This window comes from Arvicanthis niloticus, chromosome 1 (assembly GCF_011762505.2).
Source record: "Arvicanthis niloticus isolate mArvNil1 chromosome 1, mArvNil1.pat.X, whole genome shotgun sequence".
Classification (NCBI taxonomy): Eukaryota; Metazoa; Chordata; class Mammalia; order Rodentia; family Muridae; genus Arvicanthis; species Arvicanthis niloticus.
The window spans coordinates 118,481,993-118,502,277 of NC_047658.1; the positions used below are offsets into that span (position 1 = coordinate 118,481,993).

The window sequence follows — 20,285 nt, forward strand, 5'->3', positions numbered from 1 at the left end:
ACATACAGGTAAATACTGACCCTAAATAAATAAATATGATTAAAAAAATTTTTAAGTAGCTCGGCAGTGGTGGCGCACGCCTTTAATCCCAGCACTTGGGAGGCAGAGGCAGGCGGATTTCTGAGTTCGAGGCCAGCCTGGTCTACAGAGTGAGTTCCAGGACAGCCAGGGCTACACAGAGAAACCCTGAATTGAAAAACAAAACAAAATAAAACTTTAAGTAGTAAGTTATAAAACTTTCATATAAAGTTAATACTTCTTATGCCAGAATGGTTTAGCACTATTACCAAGAATAGAAAACTGAGGCTGAAGAATGTCTGTATAGACAATTTAGCTCTCACACTTAGCCAAAGCAAGAGCAAAAATTCCTAGGAGGATAGAGATGGAGTTCTGTTCCCAGTAAAGTTCCTTATTACAGAAAGACTAACAATACACAGAATTGTTAGAGAACAGGCTCTGTGCCACAGTTGGCAAACTGTGCTGTGAAGAAGCACATGCCTTTAGAAATAGATTCACCAGTCTACACACTGCTGCTGGAGACCACTGCTGAGGCTGTGATACAGACTTCATGATCAGTTGTCCTAGTGTCTCCAAACAAGTAAGGCCACTAAGACTGGATAATTGTAATTAATAAACTAGTGAAACACAGTGGTGCCTGCCTATGATTACAGCACTTGGGAGGCCAAAGCAGGGCAATTATTGTAACTTCTAAGCTAATTTGTTCATCACAGTGAGCTCCAGATCAGCCAGGACCACTGTCCCTGGGGACAAAAATAACAACAGCAAGACACAATATGGAACTAAACTCACTAGATATAGTAAATGTTAAAACTACATACAAAGAAGGCAAGGCTGACCTTTCTTCATTTTTATTTTTATCTTTAAATCTCTTTTAAATTGCATTTATTTATTTATTTATTTATTTATGTGTGTATAAGTGTGCCATGAACTACATATGTAGGTTAGAGGACAAACTTGTGGAAGTCAGTACTCTCCTTCCATCTTGTGGGTCCCAGGGATCCAATTTAGTTCACTGGGTTTTGCATCAGGCACCTGTTCCTCCTGAACCACGAAGCTAGTATTATTATTATTATTATTATTATTATTATTATTATTATTATTATTACTGTTACTATTACTACTACTACTACCACCACATTTTAGTTAGTGTGTACGTGTGTGTGTGTGTGTGTGTGTAAAGTAGGTACACCAAGATGCATATATGGAGGCCAGAGAATAATTAACAAGAGTCAGTTCTTTCCTCACTACATAGGTTCCAGAGGTGGAACTCAGCTTGTCAGCCCTGTTGGAAGGTGCCATTACTGACTGAGCCATCTTGTCAGCCTTTATTTTTCTTCTTTATTCAAAGGTTATTAGAAATAGTGTTTACCTTGTAGAACATTCCTGAAGACATCAACAGCAAATGAGAAAGACTCACTTTCACTGAGCAAGTTGCAAAATGGCTTAAGGAATCACAAACCAAGACCATTGGATAAAGCTAGCTGAGTCACCTGGATTATCTTAATGCTCCTGATGGCAATCATGTCAACTCCCTTGGGAAAACACAACTCCTTATGAAATAAGGACTGAAAGCCCTCTCCTGATAACAGAATTACTATAAACCGCCACACAGGTCCTATGGTGCCAATGCCACAACATATTTTTACCAGGTACAAGTAATACTTTGAGACCCAGCAACTAATAGCACCACCCAGACCTTACACAATCTAGAACCTGGAGACGGGCTCTTTTTAAAAATAACATCGGAAAAAGGCTGACCTGATCTCCATTGGAAGGAACTTCCATGTGGCAAAATGTCAGAACCTAAAATCTCAGATCCACATCACTCTATTCCAAAGGATTCCTTGGGTCTGGGAAGATGGCTCACTTGGTAAAGTGCTTGCATTTTCCTTTTAAAACGTGAGGTCCTGAGTTTAATCTGCAGAATTCATGTTAGACATAGTGGCAAAGTACCTGGAATCTCAGTACTGGGGAGATGGAAATAGGGTCCTTTGGGATCAGTGGCCAAACACGTCTAGCCAAATTGGTAAGTGTCAAGCCAGTCAGAGACCTTGTCTCAAAGGAGGTGGATGGCATTCCCGTGATTTGTTTTCTGACCTCCACACATACATGTACGCCTGTGCATGAGCATGGGAGCACTCACGCATGTACACTGTGGATTAAGGTCTGCAGACTCCTGGAATTATCCCTGTTTTACCACTGAGTAAATATAGGACCGTGAAAGAACAGTGTGGTTTCTGGTTGAGCACCAGCTAGAAATTGCCTGAGACCCCAAGTGATCCTAACGGAAGACATGCATTTTGCCACATTCCCAGACTCCAGGATCCTAACACGAGGCCAAAGACCTCCATAGAACGAGGTCCTCCAAGCACACAGGACAACGCCCACTAGCTCCTCCACAGGTAGAAGGTGTGACTACAGGCCAAGGAGCCTCAAGACAAATCTCCATATTAATGAGATACCTAATGGCCAGAGGGGCGTAGCCAATTAAACATTCCTTCCCAGACCCTCCTCACAAAAGGTATTTAACCTCAGGCCCGCCCTGAAAATACCGGAGTATAGTTTTCATCTATTTTCTGCCATGACAATACATTTCTTCTTCTTCTCCTTCTCCTTCTCCTTCTCCTTCTCCTTCTCCTTCTCCTTCTCCTTCTCCTTCTCCTTCTTCTTCTTCTTCTTCTTTTTGTTTAGTTTTTCGAGACAGGGTTTCTCTGTGTAGCCCTGGCTGTCCTGGAACTCACTCTGTAGACCAGGCTGGCCTCAAACTCAGAAATCCACCTGCCTCTGCCTCCCCAGTGCTTAATCCCCCCCCCTGGGGGATTAAAGGCGTGTGCCACCACTTCCCGGCTGACAATACATATCTTAAGACCATGGACCACTTCTCTTCTTTGAAATCTGCTGTGGGGAACAGTGGAGCAGGCCTTGTCTATAGAGCTGCTGTCTAATCTCCCGCAGAAGAACTCTGGGTTTCCAGCCTCAGAGGCCAGCAACCCAAACAAGCAAGCCGAGCCAGCCGTGACCCAGCCAAGCGAGTCGAGAACTCTCATCTGCACTGGATACAGCCAGAGCTTCTCTCCCTACCCCTTTTCGGCTGCAGGTAAATCTAGCTCGTAAGCTCCCACTTCGGTCTCTGCCTTTCCGCAGCTCCTCAGTAGCGCCTGAGAGCCCAAGGGCCTTTTGGCCCGGGGACCCCAAAGCCAAGAGCTCTGGCTCCCTTCGGGACCTCAGACTGTGCAAGAGCAGAATCGTGCAGCTTCACATAGCACAATGTCCACCTGGCGCCAGCGTGGAGTGGACACAGTCAAATTTTCGCACCTCTTTCCCCACAAGAGGCCCTATCCACGTGGTGAGACAGAGGCGGGACCCAACCCAACAGGACGCATGCACACTACAAGCCAACAAGTAAAGATGATCAAGGACTTTGCTTCCTGAAGTAGCAGGCACCCTAGACACAGACAGCTTTCCCAGGATTACAGGTCAGGATTCCTTTGTCATCAAGAAAGCTTTATTTCCCCTCCATCTGTTGCTATCCTAAGTCCCCTCCCCCTTCCATTTTGTACGTGTGTGAGTGCGAGTAAAGTGGAAGTCGGAGGACAACTTGTAGGAACTGGTTTTCTCCTTCTACCATGTGGGTTTCTGGGACTAAACTCAGGTCTTCAGGCCTTTATCACACGGACACATCTCCAAGCTCCTAAGTACTATGTTCTTATAAGTCAAAAGCGTTGGCCAATCGTAGCAGGCAAGCCTTTCTGTTAGCCTTGAGCTACGACTGCTCAAACTCACGTGAGCAAAAGCCTGGAACTGTATGTAGCTAATCAGTTCCGTTTCTTTCTGTCAATCCCCTTTCTTTCCATACATGCTAACTGCCCACCTTGCTAGGAAGGGGATCTCTGAACGTCTACTGGGTCAGGATGCTGTTTCGTTTGTAAAAGCCGCTGTGTTTAATTTGTCACGTGTTTCCTTGGGGCAGGAAATTGATAGAACATTTTTGCCTTAGCACAAACAATGTGCTAAGGACACAGGACGAGGTAATTAACCCATGCCTGCAAATCCAGAACTCAGGAGAGTCAGAGGCTCAAGGTCATTCATTCTCAGCTACCCAGTGAATCTGGGGCCAGCCTGAGCTACATGAGAACCTGCCTCGAAACTATTTCTCTTCTACACGTCCACATCAAGCTTCTACGCGCACTTGGGGCTTCCGCCTTAGCTACAGCAAGCTGTGACTCACTCACAGGAACCGTTATCCCGTCAATCCCTACCATGCTCAATAAAACCCCATTCAGAAGTGGAATAGCCTGGAGACCACATTCAGGCACCCGCGAGGGGGCGCGTCTCTGCCACTGGCAGTAGCCGGAGTCTCTCCGGGGAGGGGGGAGTCGGTCCTTGTTGGCCCGACAGAGGCGGAGCTGGCGCCCCACGCCACTCGGCTCAGCCAATGGGAGCGCGCGCAGCGGGGCTCGGAGGTCCGCGCCAAGGGTGCTGAAAACCCTGCGCGCGAACGGCGATCTCCGGGCGCGCGCTCGCGGTAGCCCGACGCTCCCCTAGTTCTCGAGGTTGGCGTGCGCTGCCCCGCGGCTTCGAGCGCGCGCCTCTCCTGCTCCAGCTTCCCAGGCTAGGCTTGCTATGGCTCCCGACCCGGTGCAGACCCCTGTCCCGGCCTCCGCCCAGCTCCGCCAAACGCGCTACTTTACTTGGGAGGAGGTGGCACAGCGCTCCGGGCGAGAGAAGGAGCGATGGCTCGTGATCGACCGGAAGGTGTACAACATCAGCGACTTCACCCGCCGCCACCCAGGGGGTTCCCGGGTCATCAGCCACTACGCGGGTCAGGATGCCACGGTGAGCGAGGACAATAGGCGCGTCTGCACCTCGGGAGGGATGTGGGCGGGGAGAGAGGCCTCTGGGCCCAGGATGCAAGCGCCGGAGAGACCGGGGCTGCAGACGGTGGCCAGAGAGGTGCACACTCAAACAAAGGACTGGGTGCATGTCCATGCTTCGCCTCTAAAGTCTCAAGCATGGGTTGGATCAAGAGCTGAGACAGGAGGGAGCGAGCTTTCCAGGCACCCGGACCGCGTTGCTTGCAGCCTAGGGTTGTGGGAGGAGGAGTCTGGGCAGAGAGTGGGAGTCGCGTCCTGTCTGCAGGGCTGGGAGGGTGAACACAGCCTTGTCTGACCTAGAGAGCTGGCCCCAACTTGGGATTCGCAGCGAGAAGGGAGTGGGAAAAGACCGCTCGCGACAGGAGTGACACTGAGAACCCGGTGCTTTGGCATCAGCTGTACATTGTGAAGCCTGGAGGGTAGGGTAATGAACCTGAGCCAGTCCAAGAAAGCTTTCGGTTGGAATCGTAAAACTGTCCTCGGATTCTTAGTGCGAGGTCACTTGGCGTTAGGCCAGGGAGGTCTCCAACTATTCCGGGAATAGGGCTCCCGCGGGATTAGACACTTCGCGGGATTGCGTCCCTTTTCTGTTGTAGCTTACAGAAGGCAGAGTCGGTGCGCGCTCCCAGCCTCTGTCTAGTGGTTCTGTTTTCTCTTTATAGACCATATCCTCCCTCAGAGCCGAGGGTTGGATTAGGAATGACTTACTCCTTGGGACCCTAAAGTTGGGGCAGAGAATTCTTTGATAGGATTGCCAACTGTTGGATCCCTACATTTGAGTCCATCTGCCTTCTAACTACCTAATACCATTCCTCCTATCTCTTATTCCTTGTCTACCAGTCTAACATGCTCCCGGGGTCACCAGGGTTCCTATTAAGTTGCCCATGAAGTTAGAGGACACTCGGATTAAAAAAACAGCCTTAGAGACCAGGCTAGGATGAGCTAGTGACTAGAAGTAACCACTTCAGAATCCAAACAGCATTGCATCGCTACACCCATTCATGAACAGTTGGAGCAGGTCCGCACTGTCTAGGCTTTGCACTCTGTGTGATTTGGGGGCCTAGGACTTCACAGCAAGGACAGCGATTGGTCTGAATGTGTGGTGCCACTGCCCACGGACTCCACCTCCGCTTACAGCCTCTTTCCCTAAGGCCCTCCCACCCACCTTGTATAACCCGTATTAACTACTCCAGAGCATAATGTTGGGGGAAGTAAGGAACCCTGCCCAAAAGAGGAAGAACTGTGAAGTGTTCCCCAGCTCTGGCATAGGGAGTCTTCCTCATGACAGGGCTAGCTAAGAAAGAAAGGGACCTGTTACAAGTACTATAAGGACAAAAGCCTCACAGCCCCACCTAGTCCCGAAAGCTGCTTCTCTACCCTGCTAAATTCCTACACCGAGTGTCTGTCGACATGAAGGCCAGCTTCATCAGGTCTTTCTGTGTGGCATCCAGAGGAGTCTTTCCAGTCTTTGGTGTAGTGCCCTTTCAGTGGGAACCCAAGTGCCGGGTGATCTACGGCTGACAGACAGCTGGAAGTACAGTCACCAGAGGGAGGAGGCCTTTGTGTCAGCGTTAATGCAAACCTGTTGGCCTGGAGAATGGTCTTTGATACGAGGCCCTTGGGAGCCTAGGGGACAGGAGTCCTCACTGTCTTCTCCCTGTATTTTCAGGATCCCTTTGTGGCATTCCACATCAACAAGGGCCTTGTGAGAAAGTATATGAACTCTCTTCTGATTGGAGAGCTGGCTCCAGAGCAGCCCAGCTTTGAACCCACCAAGAATGTGAGAGGCCATGTTTGCTGTTTGGAGACTTGGTTGTGGAGGGAGAGGGGGCAAATGCCTGCATAAGACCACAGGTGACAGTTCTTGAGAGTCTTGAGTAGTCATGGGGTAATAAGCCCACTGGAACAGGAACCTATGTTTCTGCCAGTGCTGCCACCACCAATGTTCCCTTCACCAGTACTCCCATCAGTAGTGCTCCCATCACCAGTGCTCCCATCAGTAGTGCTCCCTTTACCAGTGCTTCCACCACCAGTACTCCCATCATAGTACTCCCTTCATCAGTGCTCCCATCACTAGTACTCCCATCAGTAGTGCTCCCATCACCAGTGCTCCCTTTACCAGTGCTCCCTTTACCAGTGCTCCCTTTACCAGTGCTCCCATCACCAGTACTCCCATCACTAGTACTCCTTCATCAGTGTTCCCATCACCAGTGCTCCCGTCACTGACAGAAGACCTATTTACTGAGCATCATATAGCAATGTAAACTCATAAAATAATCTTTACATATGTATACGTAAGAAAACAGAGAGTTTAAGCTGCAGAGCCAGACATCTCACAGTGGAGACCCAAATTAAGTCTGTTTAGCTGCCGGACATGATGCCATTTATAGGAGCTTTTCCTATCCTCCCACCAGGGTATCTTTGCCTAAGACTGTGGACTTCCCACAGCTATCTCCACGGGAGGTTCTCTTCAGGGGTTGGGGTGCCACTGAGAAGAATTATAGCCCCAGTCTCCCACAGAAAGCGCTAACTGATGAATTCCGGGAGCTGCGGGCCACAGTGGAGCGAATGGGCCTCATGAAGGCCAACCACCTCTTCTTCCTGGTCTACCTGCTACACATCCTGCTGCTGGATGTGGCCGCCTGGCTTACTCTTTGGATCTTTGGAACTTCCTTGGTGCCCTTCACTCTCTGTGCAGTCCTGCTCAGTACAGTTCAGGTGAGTGCCTTTGCCTGGTCATTCTTAGAATTCCTAGTGAAAACATCAAGGCCAAGAATCCTTCCTGGATTCTGCAGATACACAGGAGACTTGGCACAGGGAGAAAGCACACATTGTGCTGTGTGTAACTTTCACCTGCTCCTTAGTCATGTGCTTATTTTGGTCCAATCACAGCCTCTTCAGCTTCTCTTCCCTGTCTTCCTATAGTTTGTCCTCTGAAATGTCAGGTTCAGGTTCTACCACAGTCCAAGTATGCTAAGAACCAATGGTTCCCGCCATCGATGTTACCCAGCATGGTACAGGCCAATCATGGTCCAGGACCAGGATTTGAACTAACAGTGTGTATTCTGAATGTCAGTCTGTCCAAAGTCATGGCATTTCAGAGGAGAGAAGGGAGTGTGGTCTGCCTCAGTTCACATGTGACTCAGTGGGCCAAGAGGGATTGGGACCTGGGTTCCATGGCTTATCCCAATGTGCTCCCTTGAGGTATTGCACCAATTCAATATGGAGAAGCTGAAGGGGCTGCCAAGGTCTGTGAGAAGGACCCTAGCCCTGAGCACTAACTAAGCTTTCTCTTTTAGGCCCAGGCAGGTTGGCTCCAGCATGACTTTGGGCACCTGTCAGTCTTCAGCACTTCAACATGGAATCACCTGCTACATCATTTTGTGATTGGCCACCTGAAGGTCAATGAGATTATTGAGTTTCCCCAAACCCGTTATTCACAGTTGCCAGAGGATGGGAGAAGTGCTTATGACCCTGGGTTTTCTTTCTTTTAAGAAGTTATTCATTTATTTTATGTGCACAGGACCCCTGCTTGTATATATGTCTGTACCCCATAAGCAAGGGCATCAGATCCCCTGGGACTAGAGTCCTAAATAGTTGTGTGTGGGTGCTAAGAACTGAACCAGCGGACTCACTGGGTTTTCATCCGAAATTCTCTGTAGGGGGCTCCCGCCAGCTGGTGGAACCACATGCACTTCCAGCACCATGCCAAGCCCAACTGCTTCCGAAAAGACCCTGATATCAACATGCATCCCTTCTTCTTCGCCTTAGGGAAGGTCCTTTCTGTGGAGGTGAGCTGGGTGTCAGTGCAGAGGGGAATGGAGTAGCCCGTTCTGCAGGCTGAAGGGAAAGTGCTTGTTTGCTGTTATCAGAGCAGGTAGGACATCAGAGGCTAAGCTGCAGGACTCTTGCTTTCTGGAAGTTGTGGAGGGCGGATAAACCAGGACTGTTCAAGACCAATCAGTCAGCAGTTACTACACAAAACTACCACACTCTGCAAAAGATTCAGTGGGTTCCAGGGGAGTCTATGCAAGCCCCTGTTCATCATTGAAAATGACTAAGACACCTCTGCAGGGTGCTGTTTGACACCCCTGCTCAAATGCCCCAGGAAAGCACCTCCTTGCACTTGGTGTCTCTGTCTCTTACATCTGATACCCTGCTGTGGCACAGCCTGCCTTGCCTAGGACTTCACTGTCTCACATGTCTGATATCAGTGCCCAGAACAGACCTTCTGAATACAGCTGGCTTCTGTATCCATAGATTCTGCATGAGTGGATTTAAGCAGATATTCAGGAAAAAAATAAATCACACCCACCCTGAACATGTACAGGATGTTTTTAATTTATTATTGTTGTATGTGGGCACCTGTGCCTTGGCACACATGTGGAGGTCAGAGGGCAACCTTTGTGGAGTCACCTCTCTCCTTCCACCTTTATGTGGGTCTTAGGGATGGAACTCAAGTCACCAGGATTTCATGGCAAATACCTTTATCCACTGAGCCATTTCATCAAGCCTATTGGGATTTTCAACTTTATTTTATTTTTGGTTGTGGGCCTAGCATTTAACAGCTGAGCCATCTCTCTAGCTCAACTTTATTTATTATTATGTGAGAACGTGTCACATACACGTTTCAGAGGACAACTTAGTGGAGACAGTTTTACCTTTCCTTGGGCTCCGGGTTTGAGCTCAGATCATCAGCTTCCTCAAAAGTGCTTAATGCTCTGAGCCCTCTTAGTAGGTGTCTCACCTCCTGGCTCTAGACTCTTCTTGATTATTAGATCCTAAAAAACATATTATAATGACTAGTTTTATATAGTGTTTCCATTGTATCAGGTATAAGCAATCTGGAGAGGATTTATTATATGCTGGAAGGGAGGCTGGTATAGCACAGTGGGAGAGCATTTGCCTGGCTTAACTGAAGCCCTGGGTTCCATACACAGCACCAAAAAGAAAGAGGGATAGAGAAGAAAAGATTGGGTGGGAGGGAAGGAACAAAGCCAGGCATGGTGGCACATACCTGTAATCCCAACACACAGGAAGTGGAAGAGGGAAGATTGTGAGTTTGAGGCTAACCTAGGTTACATATCGAGACCTATCTCAAGTTGGGGGGGGGGGGGAAGGACCAAAGCCTCATCTCTCAGCCTCCAAGGCTGGGAGAGCATGTGTCAGCTATTGCCAGTTAGGATGCCACTTCATACAGGGGACTTAAGCATCTGTGGACACCTGGAACCAATCTCTGTGAATACAGCTGTATTTTTTTTCCTCCTTCCTGAGTTCAGCCTGTCTCCCAGCATTGGCTCTGAGTAGTGAGCTGAGGCTGTGAGCTGAAGAAGAATGCCCCAGGGTGGAGAGCTGGTGAATTGGCCAGGCAGAAGCAATAGAAAGTTCCCAGTGCCCAGCAGAGTTCCTTGAAAAGTTAATTAAAAACCCTCCCGGAGCTCTGCCAGCTCCCCTTCCCCCACCTAATGGCAGCTGTTTGAATTAAGCTGTTGAATACAGTTCACTTTCAGGCATGAGTTCAAGGTAGTCTGGCTGCCCTGTCCTCTCTGGCTGAAACCTACTGTGGAAGAGCCTTGGCAGCTCTGGATCTGCTGGCAAGGGCACTCAGAGCTTGAGACGTGGGCTCCATCTGTCCCTAAAGCTCTCATTTTCTCAGTTCCTGAGCACTGGCTTCTGCTGGTCTGTTCTGAGTGTTCCATTTTGTCCTGTCAGCAATGCATGGTAGGGAACTGGCCCGGGGTCATTCTGAAACAGGGCAGAGTGCTCATCAGGAAGAACACTGGGCTCGAAGCACTTCTCTTGTCCCCACAGATGATTTAAAGAAAGGAAGGGAGGCCTCTGCTGGTTCTTGGTATTGTGGCTTTCAAGAAACTGTAGTCCATAAACATCAGAAAGAGAGAGTAGGGGCTAGGGAGCTGGATCAGTGGGTAAGGTGCTTACCACACAAGCATGAAGACCTGGGATCTGAGCACCCAGCAGCTGTGACTAATCCCAAACCCAGGTATAGAAGACAGTGTGAAGACAAGTATATCCTAAGGCTTCACTGGCCAGTTTAGGAAAAAAAAAAAAAAAAAAAAAAAAAAAAGTGAGCCCCAGGTTCAGTGAGAGACTCCAGCCCAAGAAACAGCAATAGAGACACCCAGAGCCAACCTCTGGTCTTCACATGCATGGGCAAGTGCGACTGCACACACATGCATACACCTCTCTCCCTCACCATCACATACACAGAAAATGGGAATGAATGGATGTAGGAGGCTTGGTTTGTTCTTTCTGAGGACAGTTTACCTAGTGATGCTCTGCCTTAGAGCCATCTGCCCAGTTCCCCCTAACTCTTGGAGAACAAGAAGTACAGGGAACACTTTGCCCTTAACCCTTGGAACTCTGAGAGTCTAAGCACCGTGGGCAGACCATAATGTGCTTGATCACCATCTAAGGGGGTATCAGCGGACAGGGTTCTTTCTCATAGCAGTCCCCACTCACCCTGACAACCAAGAGGGGTGCTTTGCTTCTATGGAATTTCCTTGGTTAATGTTGTATGACTTCTTTACCTGTCTCCAGATTATATGCTAATTCCATCAAATTATCCAGCTCCAGTGCCCCCTCTATCTGGTAACTGTCCACTTTGTGTTGCTATAATAAAATACCCAAGGCTGGGTACTTTATACAGAAAATATATCTGCTTAGTTTATTGTTTCCAAAGACTAAAAGCTGAAGATGGAATAGCCCATCAGTTTGCCTCTAGGAAGAGCTCTGTGAGGGACACCAGACATTGGTGGGAGTGGTCGTGAAAGCAAATGCAGTGACATAGAAGCCAGATTAGTCTTTAACACAGTTCACTCTTAAGGGGAAACTCACTAGAGGCCCACTGGAATCATAGGAATCCCTTCAGAAGGTGATTTCATTGACTCACAGTGAGCTGTGCCTCTTGATATCACTGCATTGGTGACCAAGCATGCAGCCCGTGAACCCCCAGGGAACAAACCACACTGCACCACACCCACACAGTAGCACTCAGCCTGACCCATCTTCTGCTTCATTTGCCCCTGTAACTATATGTATTGTTCACTTCTGCACCTCTGGACAAAGCTACCACACACAAAAACACAGAGCAGGCCATATATAAGTGAGTCCATGGCCTGCCTGCGGTAGGAGGAGGCATGCCTTCCTGAGGCCCTGAGTAACCTGGCCTTCCCTAGCTTTTTGGTGTGGTGGGCCTCAAGAGCTTTGGATCTGGCTACACGCCATGCTTTGACCACTTTTCTTTGGATTTGTGCACACCTGCCACTCATTATTTAGTTATCACAGCCCACGGGAGGCCAGGCCTGAGCATCTTTGCCAGGCTGCTGCCTTTCTGTCTGTCCTGCTCACTGTCTGCCCTGCTTTCCTATCTGTAATCTGTAAATGATCTTGAATTACAAGATTATTACCCACTTCATCTCCTCAGATTATAAGATCCACATGGACGAGAATTTCCTACTGTTCACCTCTGTCTTAGCACCTCAAACAGTGACTAGTGGTGTACCCTCGCGCCAGGGCTCGTTGAATGACTCCATGAATGTAGAAAGGTTGTCTTATCTAGCCAAATTGGCTTGCAAAGAACACAGTTTTGATGAATGATTTATGGACATGGCTGTGGATATTTGTGAAGATAACTCAGAATGTGCTCTGGATTGAGAGCACCAAAACTAATTGGGGCAAATGCCAAAGCCATGGAGTGAGACAGCAGAACAGACATGAGCCCATATGAGTGACTCTGGTCTGGTTGAATGGTCTGGCAATTCCCAGCCAATCTATTCAGTAGCTTGACTAAGAAAAAACAAAAACAAAAAACCCGCCCAGTGGGCAAAGCTTTGCCAAAACCCTCAGATTGCTGGCTTGTTCTTGAAAATCTTCCTACACATATTTCTAAACTTTCAAGGGGGGTTATGAAATTCATGTTGAAGAGTCCATAAGACAAGCTGGAGAGATGGCTCAGTGGTTAAAAACACTGGCTTCCCTTCCAGATGACCTGAATTTGATTCTCTAGACCCAGTTGGGAGCTCACAACCAACTCCAGTTGGTCTGCTGCCCTCTTCTGGCCTCTACAAGTATTGCATGCACTTGGTGCATAGATGTACATGCAGGCAAAACACCTGTACACATAAGATTTAAAAAGAAAAAAATGAGTCTAAAAGATTGTGATGGAAAAGACTCAGGCTACCTCTACAGGGGCAAAAATAGTTTTCTGTGGAGACTCTGACATCCAAAGAATACCAGAAACAGGAGGGGGTTGGGCCTGGAAACCATGTGACAGAGACTGAGATAGCCATCAGGAATCCTGTAGACTGCCTAATGTACATTCTTGTGTGTTTCTTGTCATGGTAGAGTCATAGGTCACCATTCAGGGCTAGCCACTTGCTCCAGGCACTAGGTCTGTCAGAGCCTTTCAATGGTAACAACAAGCTAAAGGTTCCAGAAGTAGGCCTTAGTGTCAGAGCAGGAAAGCTGGTGGCTCAGTGGGAGAAATGGGTGTCCGGTCTCTGCTGCTGACTTGCATCTGTTTCTTCACAGCTTGGGAAAGAAAAGAAGAAGCACATGCCATACAACCATCAACACAAGTACTTCTTCCTGAGTGAGTGTCAGCCACAGGGGTAGGGGACCCACAGGAGGAGCAGACTCCCCTAGGAGAGGCCTAGGAGGAAGTACTGCCTGCCGATGCCCCCACCTGGGAGCAGCTGGCCTTTCCCCTGAGTAAAGTCTTTGGGCTAATGCTTAGACAGTCATTTGAATTTGGGGACAAACTCAATCCTCCACTCTTCCTTTCTTCCAGGAAGAAATGAGTGGTCAACAGGGTTTAGTTTTAAGCCTTGTCTTAAACCTAGTCATACAAAGGTGGGGTCAGTTAGGATGACTCCTTGGGCAGTGGAGTCTGAGAATAAATTTGTTTGGCAACTGAGCAGAAGACATTTTGGTTATATACTCCCTACTTTAAAATCCTGCTGCATACCTGCCCAAATTTAGGCCTTACAATTCCTTTAAGACTCAAGTTTTGGCCTTCTAAAAGTACCCAGTTTGGCCGGGCAGTGGTGGCGCACGCCTTTAATCCCAGCACTTGGGAGGCACAGGCAAGCGGATTTCTGAGTTTGAGGCCAGCATGGTCTACAGATCTACAGAGTGAGTTCCAGGACAGCCAGGGCTACACAGAGAAACCCTCTCTTGAAAAGAAAAAAAAAAAAAAGTACCCAGTTGCGGGTACTTTTATTGAGTTTTGAGGGCTTTTTTTGTTTGTTTTGGGGTTTTTTGGTTTTTGTTTTTGGGGTTTTTGTTTGTTTGTTTTGTTTTGTTTTGTTGAGAGGGGTTTGTGTAGCTCAGGCTGGCTTCAAACTTGGCACCTGTATCTATCTCAAGTTTTTAAAGGAAGACCGGAAGAATTGGAGAAATTTATCTGCTAACTGTCCCTTCTAGAAAAAGCTGAACATGGCAGAAGAATTGAGTAAAGACTTCCATAAGAAATAATTTTAGGCCTGGGTTTATGGCTCAGATGGTAAAGGGCTGGCTATGCAAGCATGACCTGATTTTAGATTTCTAACCCCCTGCCCTGCCCCCCCCCCCAAAAAAAATCCAGGGGTGATGGCACATGCCTGTAGTCCCAGCACTGGGGATGAGAAGGGTGTGAGAGACTCAGGGACAGGTGAATCGGTGAAGCTCAGTGGTCAGCCAGAATGGCTTCATATTTAGTGAAAGACTGTCTCAAAAAATAAAGGTGGAAGGTCTGTGAGACGGCTTAGCTAGTAACAGCCTGACCAACGTGTATAAGGTTGTCCTCTGACCTCAACCTGTGCACTGTGCACACACACACACACACACACACACACACACACACACCATATATCAGGAGGGAGGGAGGGAGGGAGGGAGGGAGGGAGGGAGGGAGGGATGGAGGGAGGAAAAGAAAAGAGTTTTAGAATCTGTGGCATGAAGAAGCTGTGGGTGGGGACTGTCATGTCGTGGTTGGGATAGCATCAGGTGTGCCTCAGACTGTGACGGGTCAACAGAGTCCTTCCTTTCCTTGCCCTTTGACCTCCGTGGTGGAGCAGTAAGAATGTGACAGGATTGCTGGGGCAGGGCTGTGGTCCAGGCCCTGTGGGAGTATTAATGTGCCCTTTTAAAGGTCTGGGAGTAGAGTACATTCTATGCTTGAGGCTTAAGCTCCCACGTGCCCTCCTCCACAAGGAAGGGATACTGCTCCCAGCCCTCAGCTTCCCTGTCATCCTTTTGCAGTTGGCCTCCTCTGGGCTTGTGTTCCTGCCCAAGTGCCCGTAGCTTGTGGTTGATGGAGGAGCGGTGAGGCAACTAGGGATGACAGGAGGCAGTCCTATGCTGGGGGCCATCTCACCATAGCAACCCTTTCTGACCCCTGGTTGCTCACTCCCCCTCCATCTCCTTTTCCTCCCCAGTTGGACCCCCAGCCTTGTTGCCTCTCTACTTTCAGTGGTATATTTTCTATTTTGTCGTTCAGCGGAAGAAATGGGTGGTGAGTATCCCTAGCCTGCAAGTTCCGTGAGCCAGGTTCTCCAGTACTGCGTAGGGAAAGGTGTGCTCTGTGGAGCATGGCGACTCCAAGACTGACAGCAAAATAGAACCAGAGAGAGAGGCTCTTCTCTAGAAGGGATGAAACGGCTCGGGCTCACTGGTGCCCTGCCTCCCCATCCCCGGCTTCATGCAGCTTCCTAGGGTTCCCAAGCTGCCCAGCACTCCAGGAACTGCAGAGAACAATGAGGGGGAGAGACCTAGCAGATGGTCCCTGCTCTCCCGGAATGTAGGATGAAGCTAAAAGTGATAGCCCTATGAAAAGACATGCAGTCCGAAGAGGCTTTGGAGATCCTCAAAAGGGGTCTGGCTGGGTCTGGTTTTCCAGCTGGTCTCAGATATAGAGCAAGGGGGAGACAAGCTCTGAGCAGACAAGCTGGGAACCAAGGCAAGAGCTTTGATATTGGTCTCAGTGTAGAGGATTCAAGTATTGGAGGAAGAGTATAGGGCTTGCTTCACTGCAGAAAAGGACCTGGGCTTCAGTTAGTACAGTGGCATAGATGGAGCCTTGGTCCTAGAATGTTCTGGTAGCATTTAGACAGGGTAGGAAGGTGATGTAGTCAGGGAGACTGGGGGACCTCTGTGAAGGGACAGGCAGGGGGCTGGGGCACCACATGGAACAAAAGTGGTGCTGTTAGGACAGGCAGCTAAGAGGAGCTAAGGATCACTGAGTGCCAGACACCCACACCAAGGAGGAGGTGGGGACTGCCCCAGGTGGAGATGGGGGGGGTGGGCAAGGGGGGAGGAGCACGAGCTGCTGGGATAGTGCCACTCCCCCATTCCCACTGCAGGACTTGGCCTGGATGCTCAGCTTCTATGCCCGTGTCTTCTTCACTTACACTCCCCTGCTGGGGCTGAAAGGCTTCCTGGGCCTTTTCTTCATTGTCAGGTATGGACATATAGTGGAAATGTGGTGGTTGGCAGGGAAAGTACAGGTGATGGATGGGTCTGGGGGCCATGCTGGGCCTTGGGGTTGTTTGAGGGGTTGGCTTGGGAGAGTCACAGGCTGGTGTTGCAACTGAAGAATAAGAACTCCACACTCTGCTTGTACTGTTTATGGCCATATGCCATATTCAACAGGTTCTTGGAAAGCAACTGGTTTGTGTGGGTGACACAGATGAACCATATCCCCATGCACATCGATCATGACCGGAATGTGGACTGGGTCTCAACCCAGGTAAGGGACAGTCACTTGGAAGACCTGGACATGCCACAGCTACTGAAAAGGGTGGGTGGTGGACAGAAATAGCCAAAGTTGTTTCCTCAAACAAACCTTGTTAGCCTGAGACTTCTCCCACTGAGGGGTGACCAGAGACAGGGAATAGTTCCACACAGCCTCCCTAGGGAAGACTGAGCGCTCTGACATAGAGACTTGCCCTCCTTCGACTTTCTCCCCCAGCTGCAGGCAACCTGCAACGTTCACCAATCAGCCTTCAACAACTGGTTCAGTGGCCACCTCAATTTCCAGATTGAACACCAGTGAGTAGGGAGACCTAGGAAGCAGGGGCTGGGGGTCGGGGAGAATGGGTAGAGAAGCAGAAGCCACTAACTACTCTGCTGTCCCTAAAGCCTCTTCCCCACCATGCCTCGACACAACTACCACAAGGTGGCACCCCTAGTACAGTCCCTGTGCGCCAAGTATGGCATCAAGTATGAGTCCAAGCCCCTGCTCACAGCCTTCGCGGACATTGTTTAGTGAGTATGAGCCCGGGAAGCTGGCAGCAGGGAGGAAAGGCACAATGATGGGCAATGATGGGCATGTGGCATGGAGTGGGGTGGGGAGCCACAGGAAGGAACCCTGGTCATCAGCAATGGCACCACCATGCCAATGGCAGGGTGTGTTGGTCTATGACCAGGCCAACTTCCTCAAAGCAAGGTGGTAAAAGCCTCTGAGGGGAAGGGGCCCTATCTTCAGGTGAGTGACTCAACCTCCCTCACTATCTGCTCCTGTTGGCCCTCCAGCTCACTGAAGGAGTCAGGGCAGCTCTGGTTGGATGCTTACCTTCACCAATAGCAGCCGCAGACTTCCGTACGGAGGAGGACGAGCCAAAGCAGGCGTTTGAGGGACAAGGCCACTATGAATCTAATGTTTAAAAGGTTAGGGAACATAGATATGTATACTCACACCTGCCCTCCCCCCCTTGCTTTCTGGGTACCAAACTTGAGGGAGGGGAGAACTGTTGGGGCAGGGATGCAAAACTGTTGTTCTACTTTGGCAGGGGCAAAGGGTGGCACCTACAGAGCCCTGCATGAAGTAGGGACCCCATGCTAGATATCCCCTCTTGTAAAGTATGAACCCATCTCACTGGGCTATCTGACTCCCCACCCTCCTTGTTTGTCTCTGAGGAACAGTGTGACCCTTCAAACAAGATTTAGAAAGAGGGCATTCATGCATAGAATTCTGAAGCCTGGCACAGCTCCCTGCCCAGGAGCTCAGCTTGCTGTTGAGGTCTGGGTGTGGCCATATCTGCCTCAGGCTGCTGGGAGAAGCTGTTTTTCAGTTTCAGGAGCAGGCAGGGCAAAGGCCAAGACTGTGGTTTCCGAGGCATTTGGCCCTGGGAGATCCTGGCACATGCAATTCTTGAATCTCATTCCATCCAGGTTCCAGAGAGAACATGAGATCTTAGCTCTTGACAAGATGGATGGCAGATACTGGCCTTTAAAACCCTGTTGATTCATCTCTTCTAATCAGTCCCCAAAGAATACATAAAAAAAGAATGAGGTCTTCCCTCCTACCGAACGAGACTCCCATAGTTTCCTTCTGCTCCCCAGCCTGTAATTCTAAGTTCAACAAAATAGCCATCAACAAAAGTGACTGAGGCTTCTGTTAGTGTCAGGGCTCTGTGCAGACCCAGAATCCCTGTCCCCTGTGTCATGTTCCAGCATTGGATAGCACAGTTCCATGTCACAAACAGGAAGGTTAGAAACACTGAGGTCTGTGAACGTCACTGCTTCAGTGAGGCAGCTCCTCTGTCTACTCGTTCAAGTGTCTTATGCTACTGGATGCCAGATAGAAATGTAGGGTAACTTCTGACAAAGCGTGTCGGTCTAACAATAGAGTAGGGTTTTGTAATCTTCTGGTTGGTAAAAGATATGTTCCAGAGAACATAGGAACATGCCTGGGGAGACCTAACCTGCATGTCCACTTTCATGCTCTCTTGTTCCCCATGGGCATTATTTCGTTGTCTGCTCAAGAGATTATACTGGAAGCATGCTGACCACCAGTCTGGAATGAGAATAGCTCAAGCCTGAAGGCAAAGTGCATGTTTGTGGAGAAATGGCAAGTGGTCAAGATGAGGTTGTTAAAGGATGTAGGGGTATGGTATAGAGACAGACAGGTTGCAGAAAAGCTCAGATCTTTCTCGGTGGTTGGCCCTGCTCGAAAACCTGTTTGAAGCAGGCTGCGTAGGAAAAAGTCAGGATTAAAGAGTGCTACCTTTATAAGCTCCTTCCCTCCAGAATAGGTGCAGATCCCTCCCCATGCCCATTCCCTGCCACCTGGGGGTAAGGATGTGGCACTACCAGTCTGTCAAGCCCACTGGCTTTGAGCCTTCAGCTGCCAATCTGAGCAAATACCAGTGAGCTCTGTTGTACCAAGACCAGGTCTTCAGAGCATCTGAACCACTGTGGCCTTCTTCTCTCCTCAGCCTTCACTGTGGCTTTTGCATAGTCACGGGGGACATCAAGTGACAAGACTCAGAATGTTACAGTGGTAACGTGAAGTATCTCAAATCCACTGACAGATTAAAAAAAACAGGATTAGAGGGAAAGCCACCTCTGCTCATGTAGACAGTGGCAGACTATCTGAACTTAACTCTAGTTTCCATGTCTGTCTTTAGTACCTTTATCTTTCTACTTCCTGGCCACAGGCATTTCACTTAATTGACCTAATGTCAGTATCTGTGCGTGCCAATGTTGTTACCACATCCTGATGAAGCTAAAAAATAAAATTTAATTTGGACCAAAAGAATGTTGTTATTCATTTGAAATCTGTGCTGCTTGTCTGCACATGCCTACCGGATGCCCTGGTGCAGAGAAGGGGAGCCGGCTCAGCTGGTAAGGCACTTCCTGTCCAAGCATGGGGACCTAAGTTCAGATCCCCAGGACCCATGTAAAAGCCAGGTGTGGAGCTCTATAACCCAGCATAAGCAGAGGTGTATCCTTGGAACTTGCTGGCCAACCACATTAGGCAAATTGGTAAGCTTCAGATTCAGAAAAAAAAAAAAAAAAAAAAACAAAAAAAAAAAACCATAAGGTGGAGTGACTAAGGCTGACCCTTTGGACTTACTGACATTCAAACATGCATATACATAAATATACACAAGATTCCCTGGTGCTGCTAAGTCTCCTCTCACCTGTGAGCTCAACTCCCTTGGGAACATGAATTACTGCCAGTTCCCTTGTAGAGCCGGGCAGGACTGTGACTCTCCATGTAAGGATGGTCTGACAAGGCCTGGTTCCTTCCAATACCCATTTGTAGAGATACTGTACGGCTGTGGTACTCCTGCTGGGTCTCATAGACCTCACAGTTCAGTCTTTCGACTGAAAGTCTTCGACTTTCTATTTTGAGTCATTTCTCCCTTTGGACCTATGTTAAATTTCAGCATGGTTATAGCTATAAGTCCTGTTTGCCTTTCTCTTTGCCAACACTGCCTCAGTCAGACTGCAGAGCCAATCAATGCCTCTTAACTCTTTGTTGTACTTCAACAGCTGAGTGAAACATCAGAACATTCACAGGGCCAAGCCCAAATCAGCACACTTAAAAGGCTAATCAGTTCAAATTTAAAAGAAGCAAGACAGATTTCTAAATGCTTGCCTACC

At 48.8% G+C, this 20,285-nt stretch overlaps 1 protein-coding gene across 1 annotated transcript; it reads left to right on the plus strand.

The window, feature by feature from the left end:
• Positions 1-4,500: 4,500 nt before the first annotated feature.
• Positions 4,501-19,434, plus strand: Fads1 (fatty acid desaturase 1). The gene is made up of 12 exons (XM_034500975.2): positions 4,501-4,857; positions 6,565-6,675; positions 7,416-7,613; positions 8,195-8,296; positions 8,558-8,686; positions 13,446-13,506; positions 15,332-15,408; positions 16,256-16,353; positions 16,545-16,641; positions 16,864-16,943; positions 17,034-17,159; positions 17,427-19,434. The coding sequence occupies exons 1-12, from the start codon at positions 4,645-4,647 to the stop codon at positions 17,476-17,478; spliced, it is 1,344 nt and encodes a 447-aa protein (XP_034356866.1). The 5' UTR covers positions 4,501-4,644; the 3' UTR covers positions 17,479-19,434.
• Positions 19,435-20,285: the final 851 nt, after the last annotated feature.

Bases quoted from the DNA above. Each gene is read 5' to 3' on its own strand.
- Fads1 (XM_034500975.2), top strand. From the start codon at position 4,645: ATGGCTCCCGACCCGGTGCAGACCCCTGTCCCGGCCTCCGCCCAGCTC. The intron at 6,676-7,415 runs GTGAGAGGCCAT...AGTCTCCCACAG, and splicing joins GCTTTGAACCCACCAAGAAT to AAAGCGCTAACTGATGAATT. The intron at 16,642-16,863 runs GTAAGGGACAGT...TTTCTCCCCCAG, and splicing joins TGGACTGGGTCTCAACCCAG to CTGCAGGCAACCTGCAACGT.